At 47.7% G+C, this 16,784-nt stretch overlaps 1 protein-coding gene across 4 annotated transcripts in view; it reads left to right on the top strand.

Moving 5' to 3' along the window:
• The window catches only part of LOC139230074 (trinucleotide repeat-containing gene 6B protein-like), a 173,362-nt gene that overhangs the window by 112,751 nt on the left and 43,827 nt on the right, over positions 1-16,784 (top strand). For all 4 annotated transcript variants that reach the window (XM_070861869.1, XM_070861870.1, XM_070861868.1 and 1 more), the window contains one exon: positions 12,992-13,013. In XM_070861869.1, coding sequence (XP_070717970.1) covers positions 12,992-13,013 — 22 coding nt within the window. The remainder of the gene's footprint in view (positions 1-12,991; positions 13,014-16,784) is intronic.

Here is a 16,784-nt window from a genome sequence, read left to right as displayed (position 1 = left end):
AAATCCTCCTCCACCGTATTGCTTCCAGTTTGGCTAGCCCAATCTATGTGCATATTAAAGTCACCCATTATAACTGCTGCACCTTTATTGCATGCACTCCTAATTTCCTGTTTGATGCCCTCCCCAACATCACTACTACTGTTTGGAGGTCTGTACACAACTCCCACTAACGATTTTTGCCCTTTGGTGTTCTGCAGCTCTACCCATATAGATTCCACATCATCCAAGCTAATGTCTTTCCTAACTATTGCATTAATCTCCTCTTTAACCAGCAATGCTACCCCACCTCCTTTTCCTTTTATTCTATCCTTCCTGAATGTTGAATACCCCTGGATGTTGAGTTCCCAGCCCTGATCATCCTGGAGCCACGTCTCCGTAGTCCCAATCACATCATATTTGTTAACATCTATTTGCACAGTTAATTCATCCACCTTATTGCGGATACTCCTTGCATTAAGACACAAAGCCTTCAGGCTTGCTTTTTTAACACCCTTTGTCCTTCTAGAATTTTGCTGTACAGTGGCCCTTTTTGTTCTTTGCCTTGGGTTTCTCTGCCCTCCACTTTCCCTCATCTCCTTTATGTCTTCTGCCCTTACCTCATTTTTGTCTCCCTCTGTCTCCCTGCATAGGTTCCCATCCCCCTGCCATATTAGTTTAACTCCTCCCCAACAGCACCAGCAAACACTCCCCCTAGGACATTGGTTCCGGTCCTGCCCAGGTGCAGACCGTCCGGTTTGTACTGGTCCCACCTCCCCCAGAACCGGTTCCAATGCCCCAAGAATTTGAATCCCTCCCTGCTGCACCACTGCTCAAGCCATGTATTCATCTGCGCTATCCTGCGATTCCTACTCTGACTAGCACGTGGCACTGGTAGCAATCCCGAGATTACTACTTTTGAGGTCCTACTTTTTAATTTAGCTCCTAGCTCCTTAAATTCTTTTCGTAGGACCTCATCCCTTTTTTTACCTATGTCGTTGGTACCAATGTGCACCACGACAACTGGCCGTTCTCCCTCCCATTTCAGAATGTCCTGCACCCGCTCCGAGACATCCTTGACCCTTGCACCAGGGAGGCAACATACCATCCTGGAGTCTCGGTTGCGTCCGCAGAAACGCCTATCTATTCCCCTCACCATCGAATCCCCTATCACTACCGCGCTCCCAATCTTTTTCCTGCCCTCCTTTGCAGCAGAGCCACCTACGGTGCCACGAATTTGGCTGCTGCTGCCCTCCCCTGATGAGTCATCCTCCCCAACAGTACTCAAAGCAGTGTATCTGTTTTGCAGGGGGATGACCACAGGGGACCCCTGCACTATCTTTCTTGCACTGCTCTTCCTGCTGGTCTTCCATTCCCTATCTGGCTGTGGACCCTTCTGCGGTAAGACCAACTCACTACACGTGATACTCACGTCATTCTCAGCATCGTGGATGCTCCAGAGTGAATCCACCCTCAGCTCCAATTCCGCAACGCGGACCGTCAAGAGCTCGTAGCGCCCAGGGACACCGGAAGTGTCTCCGAGTTCCCACATGGTACAGGAGGAGCATATCACGTGACCGAGCTCTCCTGCCATGACTTAACCTTAGATACCCTTAAATTGGTTATAACAATGTTACAGTTCACTTACTGATATAAAAAATAAAAGAAAAGCTACTCACCAATCACCAGCCAATCACTTACCCCATTGGCTGTGACGTCACTTTTTGATTACTTTCTACTTCTATTTTGCTTTCTCTCCCGCTGTAGCTGCAGCGGTCGCCTTTATAGGCCGCTCCGTCGCTGCTCCCGCCTCTCTCCAACTGCTGCTGGCTCTCGATCTCCCGCTGGGCCTTTATAGGTCGCTCCCCTCTCACCAACTGCCGATGGCTCTCGATCTCCCCCTGGGCCTTTTATAGGCCGCTCCGTCGCTGCTCCCCTCTCTCCAACTGCCGCTGGCTCTCGATCTCCCGCTGGGCCTTTATAGGCCGCTCCGACACTGCTCCCGCCTCTCCAACTGCTGCTGGCTCTCGATCTCCCGCTGGGCCTTTATAGGCCGCTCCGTCGCTGCTCCCGCCTCTCACCAACTGCCGCTGGCTCTCGATCTCCCGCTGGGCCTTTATAGGCCGCTCCGTCGCTGCTCCCGCCTCTCCAACTGCTGCTGGCTCTCGATCTCCCGCTGGGCCTTTTATAGGCTGTTCCCCTCTCACCAACTGCCGCTGGCTCTCGATCTCCCGCTGGGCCTTTATAGGTCGCTCCGACACTGCTCCCGCTGGCTCTCGATCTCCCGCTGGGCCTTTATAGGCCGCTCCGACACTGCTCCCGCCTCTCACCAACTGCCGCTGGCTCTCGATCTCCCGCTGGGCCTTTATAGGCCGCTCCGTCGCTGCTCCCGCCTCTCTCCAACTGCTGCTGGCTCTCGATCTCCCGCTGGGCCTTTTATAGGCTGTTCCCCTCTCACCAACTGCCGCTGGCTCTCGATCTCCCGCTGGGCCTTTATAGGTCGCTCCGACACTGCTCCCGCTGGCTCTCGATCTCCCGCTGGGCCTTTATAGGCCGCTCCGTCGCTGCTCCCGCCTCTCTCCAACTGCTGCTGGCTCTCGATCTCCCGCTGGGCCTTTTATAGGCTGTTCCCCTCTCACCAACTGCCGCTGGCTCTCGATCTCCCGCTGGGCCTTTATAGGTCGCTCCGACACTGCTCCCGCTGGCTCTCGATCTCCCGCTGGGCCTTTATAGGCCGCTCCGTCGCTGCTCCCGCCTCTCTCCAACTGCTGCTGGCTCTCGATCTCCCGCTGGGCCTTTTATAGGCTGTTCCCCTCTCACCAACTGCCGCTGGCTCTCGATCTCCCGCTGGGCCTTTATAGGCCGCTCCGTCGCTGCTCCCGCCTCTCTCCAACTGCCGCTGGCTCTCGATCTCCCGCTGGGCCTTTATAGGTCGCTCCGACACTGCTCCCGCTGGCTCTCGATCTCCCGCTGGGCCTTTATAGGCCGCTCCGTCGCTGCTCCCGCCTCTCACCAACTGCCGCTGGCTCTCGATCTCCCGCTGGGCTTTTATAGGTCGCTCCTCTCTCCCCTTTCTCTTCCTTTGTATGTGATGTGCAAGTTCCCTATTATTTGAACTGTTGATTGAGGGATAAATATTGACCAGGACAGCAGATATCTGCAAACTAAGTTTTATTTGTAGCCCCCCTATTTGTGAGCTGTGTAAACAGCAATGGCGCTGCTAGTGGCCGCTTGCCATGTTGACACTTACATTCTCTTTGCTGTCTCTAGTTTAGCTAAGTCCCACCCACTTCAGATGCTTGCCCTCCAACCTTGTGGACTGATTGCTTATACATGAGAACGGAGCAGGAGTCGGCCATACGGTCCCTCGGACCTGCACCACCATTCAATAAGATCGTGGCTGACCTGCAACCTCAACTTCACCTTCCCGCCCGATCTCTACATCCCTTGATTCCCTGAGTGTCCAAAGTTCGCAGTGTGGGGTATGGTTTAAAAAGCTTTGCTGAAATTAAAATCTAAATCTCATCACATCCAGACTTTTCTTCAACAAGGACTGTTGTTTCTGCAGAGCAAGACCTCTTTCCCATAAACCCATGCTATCTTCTTGGGCTTAGCACCAGTGTTTATTATCTCACTCGCGATGCTGTCTGATACTCACCCACGGTCCATGTTAGGCTCATTGGCCTGTAGTTCGGTGGCTCTCTATGCCCCTTTTTAAAGATTGTTGTTGTGTGAGCCCCACCGTGCCTGCTTGCTGTGAATATATTTATAGAAATGGTTGACATTACTTTTTAACTTCCCTGCTATGCAAACCTCATTTTCTATTTTGGATCAACTGACCAGTTTCATAACCTCCTTTACCTTGTTCTTGAATTTGTCTCCACTCACTCAAGCTACTTTAGGAACAATTTATTTTCTTTTTGCTTTTATTCCTGTATTTTGTTCATATTAGACATTCCCCTGCTCTCCTCCCCCTGCAGTGGTCTGTCTCTGTTCTGTACTTTGTGCACAGTATTTCTATAAACAATGTACACTTCTCCTCTTCTGTGCTTTTCTCCTATAGCAGTGCTAGCCAGTCCCTTTCCTGAGCTCGCCCCTCACCCCTTCAAACTTGCCTTTTCTAAAGTTGAATGTTGCTGTTGTACTCTGACTTTCCCATCATAAGCCCAACCGTCAGCTCTGCCACATCTTAGCTGCTCTTAGCATGGTGTTCTCTCCTGCTCGGTCACCTCCTGCGTGTTGCTTAGCATCCGGTCCAGTATTGCCCCTGCTTGTGTTCCTTTAACAATCCAGTACTGTTTCTGGGATCATATTTCCACTCCTGTTGCTCCCTTTTATAGATTTCCCAATCTATCCCTGGTAAATTGAAGTCGTCCATAACTACTGTCTCTGCTCCTGTACGTGACTAAGGTTCTTGGTTCAATCCTTCTGCCTATCTAAGATCGATATTTTTGGATATTAAGGGAATCAAGGGATATGGGGACAGTGCAGGAAAGTGGAGTTAAGGAAGAAGCCATGATTCATTGAATGGTGGAGCAGTCTTGAGGGGCCGAATGGCCAACTCCTCCTATTTCTGATGTACTATTCTAGATGTGCTTATTGCAGCCTCTGCTTGACCATATGCTCCATCTCCTGCCCCATTCCTCCTCTTTCTTATGCTCCATAGCAGACATCCACAGTAAGTTTTCTTCCCCTCCCTATCTCATCCCTATATCCTATCCCTAGCCACAGATTTCCACCCAAACCAAATAGTCAATCTGTTTTATAATTGAGTTCTCTTTCACTTAAAGGGCTTCCACTCCTCCCAGTTTCTCTTCTATTTCTATGAAGTAAACCTGTGCATTTTTCCAATCTTTATCATTGTGGTGCCTATGATATGAAATTTAACCTTGCAGCATTCTTTAGTCCCTCAGCAGTTAAGTGCGGCATGGTTAATTTTCTGAGTGATACTTGTTGGTAACACTTGTGCTACACTTGTATCGGTGTTATCGGAGAGGATTCAGTAGTAGCCTTCAAAAGAGAATTGGATAAATACTTAATGGAGAATAAAGAGCAGGGGAATGAGACTGTCTGCATACTCGAAGGAGCCGAATGATTTCCTCCTTTGTTGCACTAGGGTTATTGGGAACAGGCAGGGAAGGCCATGATCAGATCAGCCATAATCTTATTGAATGGCGAACAGGCCGTGGCCCACTCCTCCTATTTCTCATGTACTATTCTAGATGTGCTTATTGCAGCTTCTGCATTCAGCTTGACCATAAGCTCCATCTCCTGCCCCTAAACAAAGGCTCAGCAAATTTTGTCCTCTGAGTAGCTGTGTTATACAGACCAGGCAGATCCCACATTCAATCCCCAGACTGCGCTGACTGCTGATGAAAAGGAGGCAGCAGTAGGCGCTCTACAATTGGAATTCCACTTCTAATCGCTATCCATCGGGTCCCGGCTGGAAAGTCCGTGTTTGGTGCTGTGAGGTCCTACGAGGTCAAAAGTTGCTGATTGCCTCAGCTCACGCATGAGGTATGGCCGTTTGAGCAAGGTACTGGCAGGTGATCAGAGGGGAGAGGAATCGTGCTTCAACAAGAATCCGCGCCTTCAGGGGAGAGAATTGGCAAAAAGACAAGCCTCCATACCACAATAGGAATTGACACATCAACGAAAGTGTGTGTGATTCAGACTGTGCAAACTCACTTGAGTAATGTTTACATTCTTGTACAAATTGGGTGTCTGGTTTTATCCGGCAGAATGAAGAAAAACAAGATCGGTACCTATTTAAATCCCACTTTCCAAATGATGTAGAAAATGCTCCCTGTATTTAATCTGTGTCACATTTGCAGGGGTGACTGGTGCAGCCCAATAGACATTGGCAACTCAGCTCTTGCATCTGGGCTCAAATCCAGTCTTGGTTGATGGGTCACGTCTCATCTTTCTGCTGGTTATAAGACTGGCTTGTTAGAATAATTTGGGATGCCTTATCCACGTTCCTAGTGGGCGTGGAAAACAGTAACAAGCTGTCTCTAATTTGACAATAATTAAAACATTAAATTAAAATTATGCTCACATGATAGAAAAGTGATGAGGGATGCCCGTTAAGCTGAAGCATTTTATTGGAAAACATAGGGCACGTCACCTGACCTACAATTGGATAACTGGCTTGAACTCATTTCCTTGTTAAGTGAAGGCATTTTAATCCAGGGGACTTTTTAAGAACCTTAGTTGTTAGTTTTAGAGTGCCATCGACAGACCTGGGAGATAGGTGTCCTCTTGGGCAATGAGTCACAAAGTTGAGTGAGCAATAAAGGGCCAGCTCCTTGAAGTGAGATGGACAAGGACATGAAAGCAGAGTGAGTATAGGCCATGTTGAATCTATCCTGTTACGGACTCTACCTTACCCATTTCACATCCAGAAAGGGGAGTTTTGTATCAATACTCCTTGATGCACAAAGGTGATTGAGCAGGAATCCAGCATATAGCCATCATTCTCGCATCTCTACCGATCAAAGTTGGTGCAGTTGTTTTCCCCGGGCCACAGCAACCAAAGTGCTAAAAGCACGCAGGCCATCGCCATGCCTACATTCCATTCTTCAGGTTTCTGCCACACGCAGCAAATCATGACATTCAAGGGCTTTGTCAGCTCTTGCACACACTTCCTTGCCCCCAATCTTGGAAGTCGCTATTGCCTCCAATCAATATCTTTTTCTTGTGTCACCAATCTATTCCCCTCCTAAAAGCATGGGCTCTCTTTGGGTATGTAGCGTTTGCTCTCTTGTCCCTGGCCTGAATGCATTATTCCTGAGTGTGTTGGTGGGCATCCTAACTTTGGACATCACCGCTGCCCCCCATCCTGCTCTTGTTCCACGTCCACAAGCACGGTTTTGGCAGGAGTTACTGGGTAGCGATCAGAAGTGGGAGCCGTGACTGACTTTCCATTCCCCTAATCACTGGAGTCACTTATAGCTCCCGTCATCATCAACATCATCATATGCAGTCCCTCGGAATCGAGGAAGACTTGCTTCCACTCTAAAAATGAGTCCATAGGAGGTGGCTGAACAGTCCGATACGAGAGCCACAGTCCTTGGCACAGGTGGGACAGATAGTCGTTGAGGGAAAGGGTGGGTGGGTCTGGTTTGCCACATGCTCCTTCCGCTGCCTGCACTTGGTTTCTGTATGCTGTCAGCGATGAGACTCCCATACCGCTCTTGGGGCTGCTGGTTGCTAACTGGGCACTGACCAGCGGTCAAACCTGGTCTGAGTGGCCCAGCAGAGTCAGTGACTTTACTTCAGAGCCATTGGGGAAACACTGGGCCCAAGTTTCCACAGGATAAAAAACGGGTGCCCCCCCCGAGCTGGGCGCCCGTTTTTCGCGCCTAAAACGGCGCCAGAAAAAAAACGCGCTATTCTCGAGCGCTTTGCAGCTCCTTGTCTGTTTGGCGCGGTGCCCAAGGGGGCGGAGCCTACATTCGCGCCGATTTTATAAGTGGGAGGGGGCAGGTACTATTTAAATTAGTTTTTTTCCTGCCGGCAACGCTGCGCGTGCGCATTGGAGCGTTCGCACATGCTCAGTGTGAAAAAACATTGGCACTCGGCCATTTTTGTAGTTCTTTGTAGCTGTTTAATTTTTGAAAATGTTTTTAATAAAAGCACATTGCCATCAGCACTTGCAGCCTTCTCACTGTCTCCTTCCCCTCCCTCCCCTCCGTGGCAACAAACCGCTGTCTCCTTCCCCTCCCTCCCCTCCGTGGCAACAAACCGCTGTCTCCTTCCCCTCCCTCCCCTCCGTGGCAACAAGCCGCTGTCTCCTTCCCCTCCCTCCCCTCCGTGGCAACAAGCCGCTGTCTCCTTCCCCTCCCTCCCCTCTGCGGCAACAAACCGCTGTCTCCTTCCCCTCCCTCCCCTCCGCGGCAACAAACGGCGGTTTCCTTCCCCACCCCCCGCGGCAACGAACGATGGCTGAAGCACTTTCACACAGGTAGGAAGATGGTTTATTTAATCTTTGCTTATAAATGTTTATTCAGGTTGGATTTATTTGTATAATATTTGTATAAGTATAAATAAGGATTGATTGTAGAATTTCATGACTTCCCTCCCTCCCCCCCCCCCCCCCCCCCACCCTCGTTCTGGACGCCTAATTTGTAACCTGCGCCTGATTTTTTTAATGTGTAGAACAGGTTTTTTCAGTTCTACAAAAATCTTCACTTGCTCCATTCTACTTTAGTTTGGAGTACGTTTTCACTGTGGAAACTTTCAAATCAGGTGTCAGTGGCCGGACACGCCCCCTTTTGAAGAAAAAATTCTGTTCCAAAGTAGAACTGTTCTACCTCACTAGAACTGCAGAAAAAAAAATGTGGAGAATTGCGATTTCTAAGATAGTCCGTTCTCCACCAGTTGCTCCTAAAAATCAGGCACAAATCATGTGGAAACTTGGGCCCTTTAAGTTGGTGCTTTATATGGAGGAAGGTGGATGGGGAGAAGAGGAGAGGAGCCTGAAATTTAAGCGGCCAAATGGAGTGTTTACTGAAGCAGTGATCTACGCTCGGATTAGGCTTCCCACTCCGTGCTGGAATGGAAACTTGTAACGGAGCCAAGTTTTCACACTGCCATGGGAGCTGGAGCAAATACTGATTTCAGTCATTTGGATTTGTCTCCCATTTTGCGAGGGGCCCTTTCTTCCTGACCGCAGATAGACTATACGCAATTCCACACCACGTTGCTTCGTAAAGACACATCGGATAGACTGCAAGCTATGAGTTCAATCCGAAATGACCTGGAAGTTGAATAAAATATAAAACCTGTTTTGTTTTTTTTACTATTTCCTTTTTCGCCCCCTAAAAAAACAAAAGAAAAACTGTTCACTAATATCTGTTGTCAAACACAAAAGTTAAAGTATGGGGGTTAGATAGAACGTGAGTGCTTCCTACTGCACAAAGAGCTGCTTGTGTCGACATTCATGTGACATTATCCATTGTGGTGAACTTTCGGGTGGGAGAGAAGGAGGTGTTGGACCTTAACTGTTTACGGTCTCTCTCCGTATGATCTCCAAGCAACTTGTTGCTCCACCAACCAGCACCTACCTTTAGCCTGTTGCCATCAAGTTTATAAATTCATCGTATGCTCATTTTCTGTCTGATTTGTCCTCTGTTAATATAAGTAAACTCTATTTTAAACAAAACCAGGTTGGATTTGTTGAGATGAGATTGTGTGTGTGTGTGTGTGTCTCCTGTGTCAGGTGGTTTCGTTACGTACTGCAATGCTGTTAAATAAATCAATGGCCCCAGCATTTCCCTCAATCAACATAACAAAAACAGATTACCTGGTCATTATCACATTGCTGTTTGTGGGAGCTTGCTGTGCACAAATTGGCTGCCGCGTTTCCCATATTACAATTGACTACACGCCAAAAGTACTTCATTGGCTGTAAAGTGCTTTGAGATGTCTGGTGGTCATGACAGGCGCTATATAAATACAAGTCTGTCAAGTCCGTGTGGACGGGGTGCAATGGCCACCACACGTTAAAAGAAAATCCACACACAGGCGTCTTCCATCCTTCAGGATATAGTTTGGGATCCAGAAGATCATTGAAACACCTGTGAATTCATCAGTGGTTCGATGTGGAAGCAAGTCATCCTCGTTTCGAGGGACTGCCTTCGATGATTTCTTTAAAGCCCAAGGTGCAGTTACCATGTACCATCAGCGAACCTCGCCTTCAGCAAAAAAAAGTGACCGTGAAATAAGCTGAACACACACATTCACTGTGTAATATGAGCAGGGCTACTTATTTCTATTCATTCCTGGGATGTGGGCGTTGCTGGCAAGGCCGGCATTTATTGCCCATCCCTAATCGCCCCTCGAGAAGGTGGTGGTGAGCCGCCTACTTGAACCGCTGCAGTCCGTGTGGTGAAGGTGCTCCCACAGTGCTGTTAGGGAGGGAGTTCCAGGATTGTGACCCAGCGACGATGAAGGAACGGCCGATATATTTCCCAGTCAGGATGGTGTGTGACTGGGAGGGGAACGTGGAGGTGGTGGTGTTCCCATGCGCCTGCTGCCCTTGTCCTTCTAGGTGGTAGAGGTCGCTACCGAAGAAGCCTTGGCGAGTTGTTGCAGTGCATCTTGTAGACGGTGCACACTGCAGCCACGGTGCCCGGTGGTGGAGGGAGTGAATGTTTAACAGTGACTGAGCAAAGCAAATGTTTTTATTACATGGGCTTCTAGTTTTTTTTTTAAACTGCTGTTTGGGGAATCTCATTGCTCAGTTGTAGTGGCCTCGATCTTGACGACACCAAAGTCTGCTTCCTGTTGCTGAACGGTTTAAGGACGATGTTCTGGGCTTCACCCCACCCCCATCCAAATGACAACGCAGCTGAATGTCTCACTGTGCGGGGATTTGCTGATGAGCGGTATTGTTGTCATCGTGCAACTTAGCGAAGCTTCAGTATGCTATCCCATCGGCACCACACTCTTCTCTAATGCTGAAACTGGGTCTATGCAGGCAGTTTGCTTAAAAACATTACAAACCAGCCCTGTGTGAACTATTGTAGGAAATTGCAGTTTTGGTCAATAATGCCACATTGGCAAAGATTCATCCCTCACTTGGCTGGACTGTCCCTGCTTCTTACTCCTAACAGGCCATTCAGCCTGTCAAGGTGATACCTGTGCATTTTTCAGTGAACTCCCAGTCTAATCCCACTCCTGCCTGCTCCCTTTAACATTCTTTCTCCAATAACTAACATTACTTTTAAAAAAAAAAAATGTTAAGGACCCTGCTCCAACCATCTGTGGCAAAGGATTCCACATTCTAAATTCCTCTTCAATTCTTTTTATGAATTTGTTCCCTCTCACTGACCAATTCAAATAATCAGTCGCTCTTTACGTTATCACAACCTTCCATTTTGGGCTCACTCCATAACCTCCACGTTTAATGAAATTTCACTTTTGTTCATAACTGTAACCCCTCATCCCTGGCAACATCCCAGTGAATGTACACGCCACATTTTCCATTCCTTTGTCTCCTTCCCACATTGGCCTGCCCATTAATATTTGAACTCGTGAGCAGTGATCCCTCTAATTTATTTTGGTGCTGCACGGCCCCTTTAAGGGGCTGCATGGGCCATTCGGAATATATCATATGCGTGGGTTTTTTATTAAAAGGCTGGCTGTGCAGGATCCCCGCAGTGCTGTGCAGGCACGCAGTTTACAGGGAACATGGCTCATGAGGCACTGGGAACTTGTCACCTTGCTAACACACCTGATGAGCAATTCTTGTTATATGACCGTGTGCAGTATTTGATTCTGATTTAGGATTCACTACAAGATTCTGAAGGGGGTAGATGCTGAGAGCTATTTTTTTACCCTAGCTGGATAGTCTAGAACTAGGGGGCATAGTCTCGGGGTAAGGGGTCGGCCATTTAGGACTAAGATGAGGAGAAACTTCTTCACTCAGAGAGGGTGGTGATTCTTTGGAATTCTCTGTCCCCGAGGGCTGTGGATGCTGAGTCTCTGAATATATTCACGGTTGAGATCGATAAGTTTTTGGAGTCATGGGGAATCGAGGGGTATGGGGATTGGGCAGGAAAGTGGAGTTGAGGTCGATGTTCAGCCATGATCTTATTGAATGGCGGAGCAGGCTCAAATGGCTGACTCCTGCTCCTAATTCTGATCTTCTATACAGATCTCCACATTAATCCAGTGTAGTCTTGGTTTGTCAGAACAGTTTATTTTTTAATGCGTAGAATTTGTTTTTGTTCCCTGCACCAGATCAGCGATGACCTTGACAACAGATGTTCATGTTCTTCACTGGTGTTTAGCTGCAGCAACTGAATATGGATAGCCTCATAGCCAAGATCTGCTTGTATAAAAACATTCTAAAAGATTAAAGTCTGCTAAAAGAGACACTGGTGCGAGACAGCTTGGTGAAAAACTGCGAGATAGTTGTGTGTTTATTGAGCTGACAAACAGAGAATCTGTGCACTTGGGCGAGCGAATGGTCCAGCAAAAGCTTTCTCTCTCTGCGGGTGTAGTGCCAATGTGCATTTAACCAGAATATTTTAACATCAAATTCATAATGATCACGAGGGGTCGGAGGGGAAGGTGACGTTAAATGTAAGGTCCAGATAAAAGGCTCCTCGATTTATTTTTTCCAGTGCAAACTTCAAACAGTTCTCTTCTCTTTCTCTCTCCTCTCTCTCTCCACTCTTTTTTCTCTCTTCTTCCTTCTCTCTCCTCTCTCGCTCTCCTTCCTCCTCTCTCGCTCTCCTTCCTCCTCTCTCGCTCTCCTTCCTCCCCCCCCCCCCCCCCCCCCTCCCCGGAACATTCTGGGTTTTGCCAAAAATCTGGTTTATGCACAGTAAAGTGCCTTTAAGTAACTCGTACCAACGTATTAATCTAGCCCAGTGACAACATTGGAGCTTTATTCACCAGCCCCTCCGCTCAGGTCAACAGAACTCCCCATTGAGTAAAGTTCTGCTCTCAACGCAACTCTCTTAAAATTGGTGATGTGGTCATTACCCAGGTAACGGGAAAGTCTGATCCTGCAGTGGGAACTGAATTGTCATTACCCAGGAATGTCTATCCCTGGTAACTGGTGTTGGGAAGGTGGGGTTACTTCAGCCACCATGTGCCACTTTCTGATTTTCTATTTTTTTTGGTGCCATTGCCCTTTGACCTGCTGAAGGTTGATGCCGAAACATCAGTGCCATGTTTAATGCAAGCAGAATGGTGAAACCAGCTTCACGTCTTCAACAGCCGAGCGGGGGGAGGAGCAAATCCAACTACCACGAGTTAGCAAGTGTTCGAGGCTGCTGGACTCTGTGGAGATAGCATGATTATGTTTTCGAGGATCATCGGTGGCGGCCGAGCACTGCGGTGATGCTTGCCTCGCCCCGCCTCGATGGTAAAAGGAAGGGCTGCTGGAGAGCCCATCAGGAGTTAATGATTTTTGAGGCAGTTGGTATTTGAACAGGCTCCTGCTGATTTGGATTCCTTACTTTGCCCTGACACAGCACTTTCTCTTCTTGTGTTTCAGGTTACAGAACAAAAAACCAAAGGTAAGAGACTTTTTTTAAATCTTGGGAACAAAGTTCAAGAATTTATTTTTGCGTATCTACATCTACGTGTGTGTATATATAGACCCACCCATACATAAACACAGGCACATCTACTTCCGTAAATATATACACACACATTGGGGTGAGCAGGAAATTCAAATCCGGTAATTTAACTAAACTGATCAGTGCTTAAAAGTACACAGGAGTAAGTGTAATGTTTAACCCCCTCGGGATATTGTTATCGGTACTGCCCTTCTATTGTGCTGGTTTCCAAACTGTTTTCTGACAGAATTGTAATAGAACGATTGCAAGAATGTATAATTCTAAATTCAAGCTTGCACTAAACCTCAGAGGCATCATTTTTATGTGGTGTTTGCTGTCTGAACTAATGGATTGCGGCATTGTAACCATTGTAAAGTTCTATTTTAAGTTTAAAATATATATATATATATCTCTCTGCTCTGGTGACTGGAGTGAAGGCAATTCACTTCAAACGAGGGATTGGTGCTAGATATCTGGCACCCGCTACCGCCATCAGAGGGAGCCAGCGCAGTACCCTTGGTATCCGAAACCAGCAGGGGAATGGTTGCCTGCCGAGCTGCAGTCTTGACGCAGTGTAGTGTCAGGGGTTGTCGATGTCATTTATCTATTATTTTTAAAACTCAATCCAGCACCTTTACTAAAGTGAGAACCTGCAAACAAGTCTTTTGGCTTCAGCACAGTAAAGGTTTTAGGGCCCCATGTGGTGAGTAATATTTGGCAAGAGTGCACTGCTGATGAAAGACATTGCAAGGTTCTTTTCAAAAGAGCGAGATTTATTTTGTGGCTAAATGTCTGTCCATCTTTCTTAAAGGCTGCTGTCAGACTTCTGGTATCCCCCCATGTGGCTACTCTGCATGTGTGATCCCCACAGGCTGTATCGGCCTGTTTGACTTTGGATCTCGGCATCCACGCATCCTGTAGATGTGCACGTTTATTCCCTTTCCCGCAGAGGATATTGGATATTGATCAGGAGTCTCTTTTCCATGAGGAAGGAAACAATCCCCCCCCCCCCCCCGGCCCACCCACCCTTCTATCGGAGTTCATCTTGTGTCGGTGAGTCCTAACGTAAGGGGCTGTTGGGCTCTCCTGGAGCTTGCATGCTTGCCTTGGGATGTTGGAGGAGAATTTCCCAGACTGCTTACTGAATTGGCCACAGTTTTTCTTTTTTCCCCCCCCCCCTCCGGGAGATGGTGGCTAGGAGATCGGTGAATGGTGCGCCAGGTTGCACTGCTATCTGGATGGGGCCTGTTGGGCTTTGCTCATTCTTTTCCTAGATAACCCTCTGCTGTCTTAAAATAAATCTTTGACCTGCAGTATTACCAGGTCGTAGCAGATTGGCATTACGAAAGATGTGTATTTTGTATCGTGTAATGGTTAGGTGCCCTATAAATCTACGGCAGACTATAAGAAAAAGGAGCAGGAGTCGGCCACACAGCCCCTCGAGCCTACTCCGCCATTCAATAAGATCATGGCTGATCATCGACCTCAACTTCACTTTCCCGCCCGATCCCCATATCCCTTGATTCCCTTGGAGTCCAAAGATCTATTGATCTCAGCCTTGAATATACTCAAAGACTGAGCATCCACAGCCTTCTATGCATGGCCCGTAAGGTTTCAAATAAAAGATCTTTGTTTGAAACACTAGCCATCCTGTGCAACGCCTGTTCTCAGTGAGCCAACATCCTGCATCAATGAACCAAGCACAGCAGCGCAGTGTTACATCAACACTTTGATACAGTGCCAAGTGCAGTCCGCCCTCATTAGAACAGACCCGGTCGTTGCAAGCCGTTCCCTTGGTCTTAGCTGAAAATCCGTCATAGTCAGCAGAGCAGAGCTTGGCGCTCAAGATGATAAACTACCTGGCCCTTAATAAGTGGGCTTGACTGTAGTGTGGTTTGCAGTGAGATTTGTATGCAGCCCTCAATACCGCAGTGACCTATCCCATACAAGTAAATGTAATATATCGTCTAGATGTAAATGAAAAACTGCGGATGCTCGAACTGCACAGTAGATCTGTCGGCATCTGAAAGAGCAGCACCGGCGGCAGGGGGAGCTTTTGCTGTCGATGATTCTGTGGGGCTCTGCATCACCTTGACCTGCGAGTTCACTCTCGGGTGCTGGCAGACCCGTGGTTATTTGTGGTTCCAACTACTATACCCATTAAGTGCACGCTCCTCTTAAAGCGGCATTGTCTAAATCTTTTCTTGTAGACCTCTTGAGTTACTTATCGTGAAGCCCAAAGGCTTTATATAAGCAGCTGTTAGTTACTGCTGCTACTAACTGGGAATCTGCTTGGAGGAGCCGGGGGCTTCTTGCCAATTTCCCATCCTTCTGATGCTCTCTTCCCATTGCCCCCTCCACCTCTCTAGTTCCAACTGGGACATTTCTAACCCCCACTCCTACACTCTCTCCCAGTTTCTTGCTGGCACTTTTCTCTTTCCCTCCCCATTCCATTTCATGCTGGCTATTTTTCTTTCTCCTTTCGCAGCCCCGACCCGTTTTCATGCTAACCTTACCGCCATCTGGTTTGGGACTGTCTAAATAAGAATTAGGAGCAGGAGTCGGCCGTTCGGCCCCTCGAGCCTGCTCCACCATTCAATGAGATCATGGCTGATCTTCGACCTCAACTCCACTTTCCTGCACTATCCCCATATCCCTTGATTCCCTTAATATCCAAAAATCTATAAATGTGGACATCTGCCAGGGAGCGTGAGGCTTGAAAGCAAGTGTTTCTGCAGCAAGGGAGAGGCATGGGCATTGGACAAAGAGTAGGCTCTATGCTGCTGTTGCAGAACTTCTCGAGGTTGGTTCAGAATGGCATTAATTAGAGGCTTAGGAGCCGATTGCTCAGCCGCCAGTGGTAATGAGGGAGGAAATAGAGGGAGCTTACAGCGAGTAAAAGAACAGCAGCAATTGCTGGAAATTTGAGATAGAAACAAAAACTCCTGGAAATCATGTCAGTCAGCAACTGAAATAAAAGGAAGAGGTCCTTCCCATTGAAGTGTTGACTGATCGGTGTGTTTCGAGCAATCTTCTGTTTTCTGTCCATTCAGCTCCTTTGTGCTGTCAGGCTCGGTAACTTCTCTGAGTTAGTGCTCTGGTGATATCAGCATTTCGCATTTAAATCCAAATTCTGAAATCCTAGAAAAAAAAACAATCAGTCATGAAGTGGTTTGCTCTTTAAGTGAGTGCTTTTGATAACGAGGCTTGCACTTTTAGGGCCAGATTGATGATCCCATTTTCACCTTTCTGGCTGCTCACCCATAAATTGTTCGCCCAAATGGCTCACTTTAACACCTTATTAGCCAGTGTTTACCAGAATGAAACCACTGGAACTGTTCGCCTCTAAGCTCTTTAAACTGTCACATTATTGTAAGTATTTCACAACACTTTCACTAAATGAATTGACTTGTATTAATACATGCTCCCTGTATGTCAGGTGCTTACTGAGTAACTGCTCAAGATGGAAAAAGCATCAAAGAAACCTTGCAGACGTGTTCCATAGGCTTCCCTGCCCCAAGATTTAGTGTCTTGATTAGACCAATAGCTGCTTGGTAAAGATCCAGTTCACTTTCCTGCACTCCTTCGAGCATTGCACCTGCCTTTGATCATAGGTAGCCGAGACTGGCGTCCTGCAGCGCTTCACAACCAATGAGTTACTTTCGAAGTGTAGTGACGGTTGAAAACACAGCAGCCAATTTGCATCTAGCAAAGCCTCACAAACTACAA

The sequence above is a fragment of the Pristiophorus japonicus genome, chromosome 19, assembly GCF_044704955.1.
Source record: "Pristiophorus japonicus isolate sPriJap1 chromosome 19, sPriJap1.hap1, whole genome shotgun sequence".
Classification (NCBI taxonomy): Eukaryota; Metazoa; Chordata; class Chondrichthyes; family Pristiophoridae; genus Pristiophorus; species Pristiophorus japonicus.
This window is presented reverse-complemented; position numbering and strand designations above follow the sequence as displayed.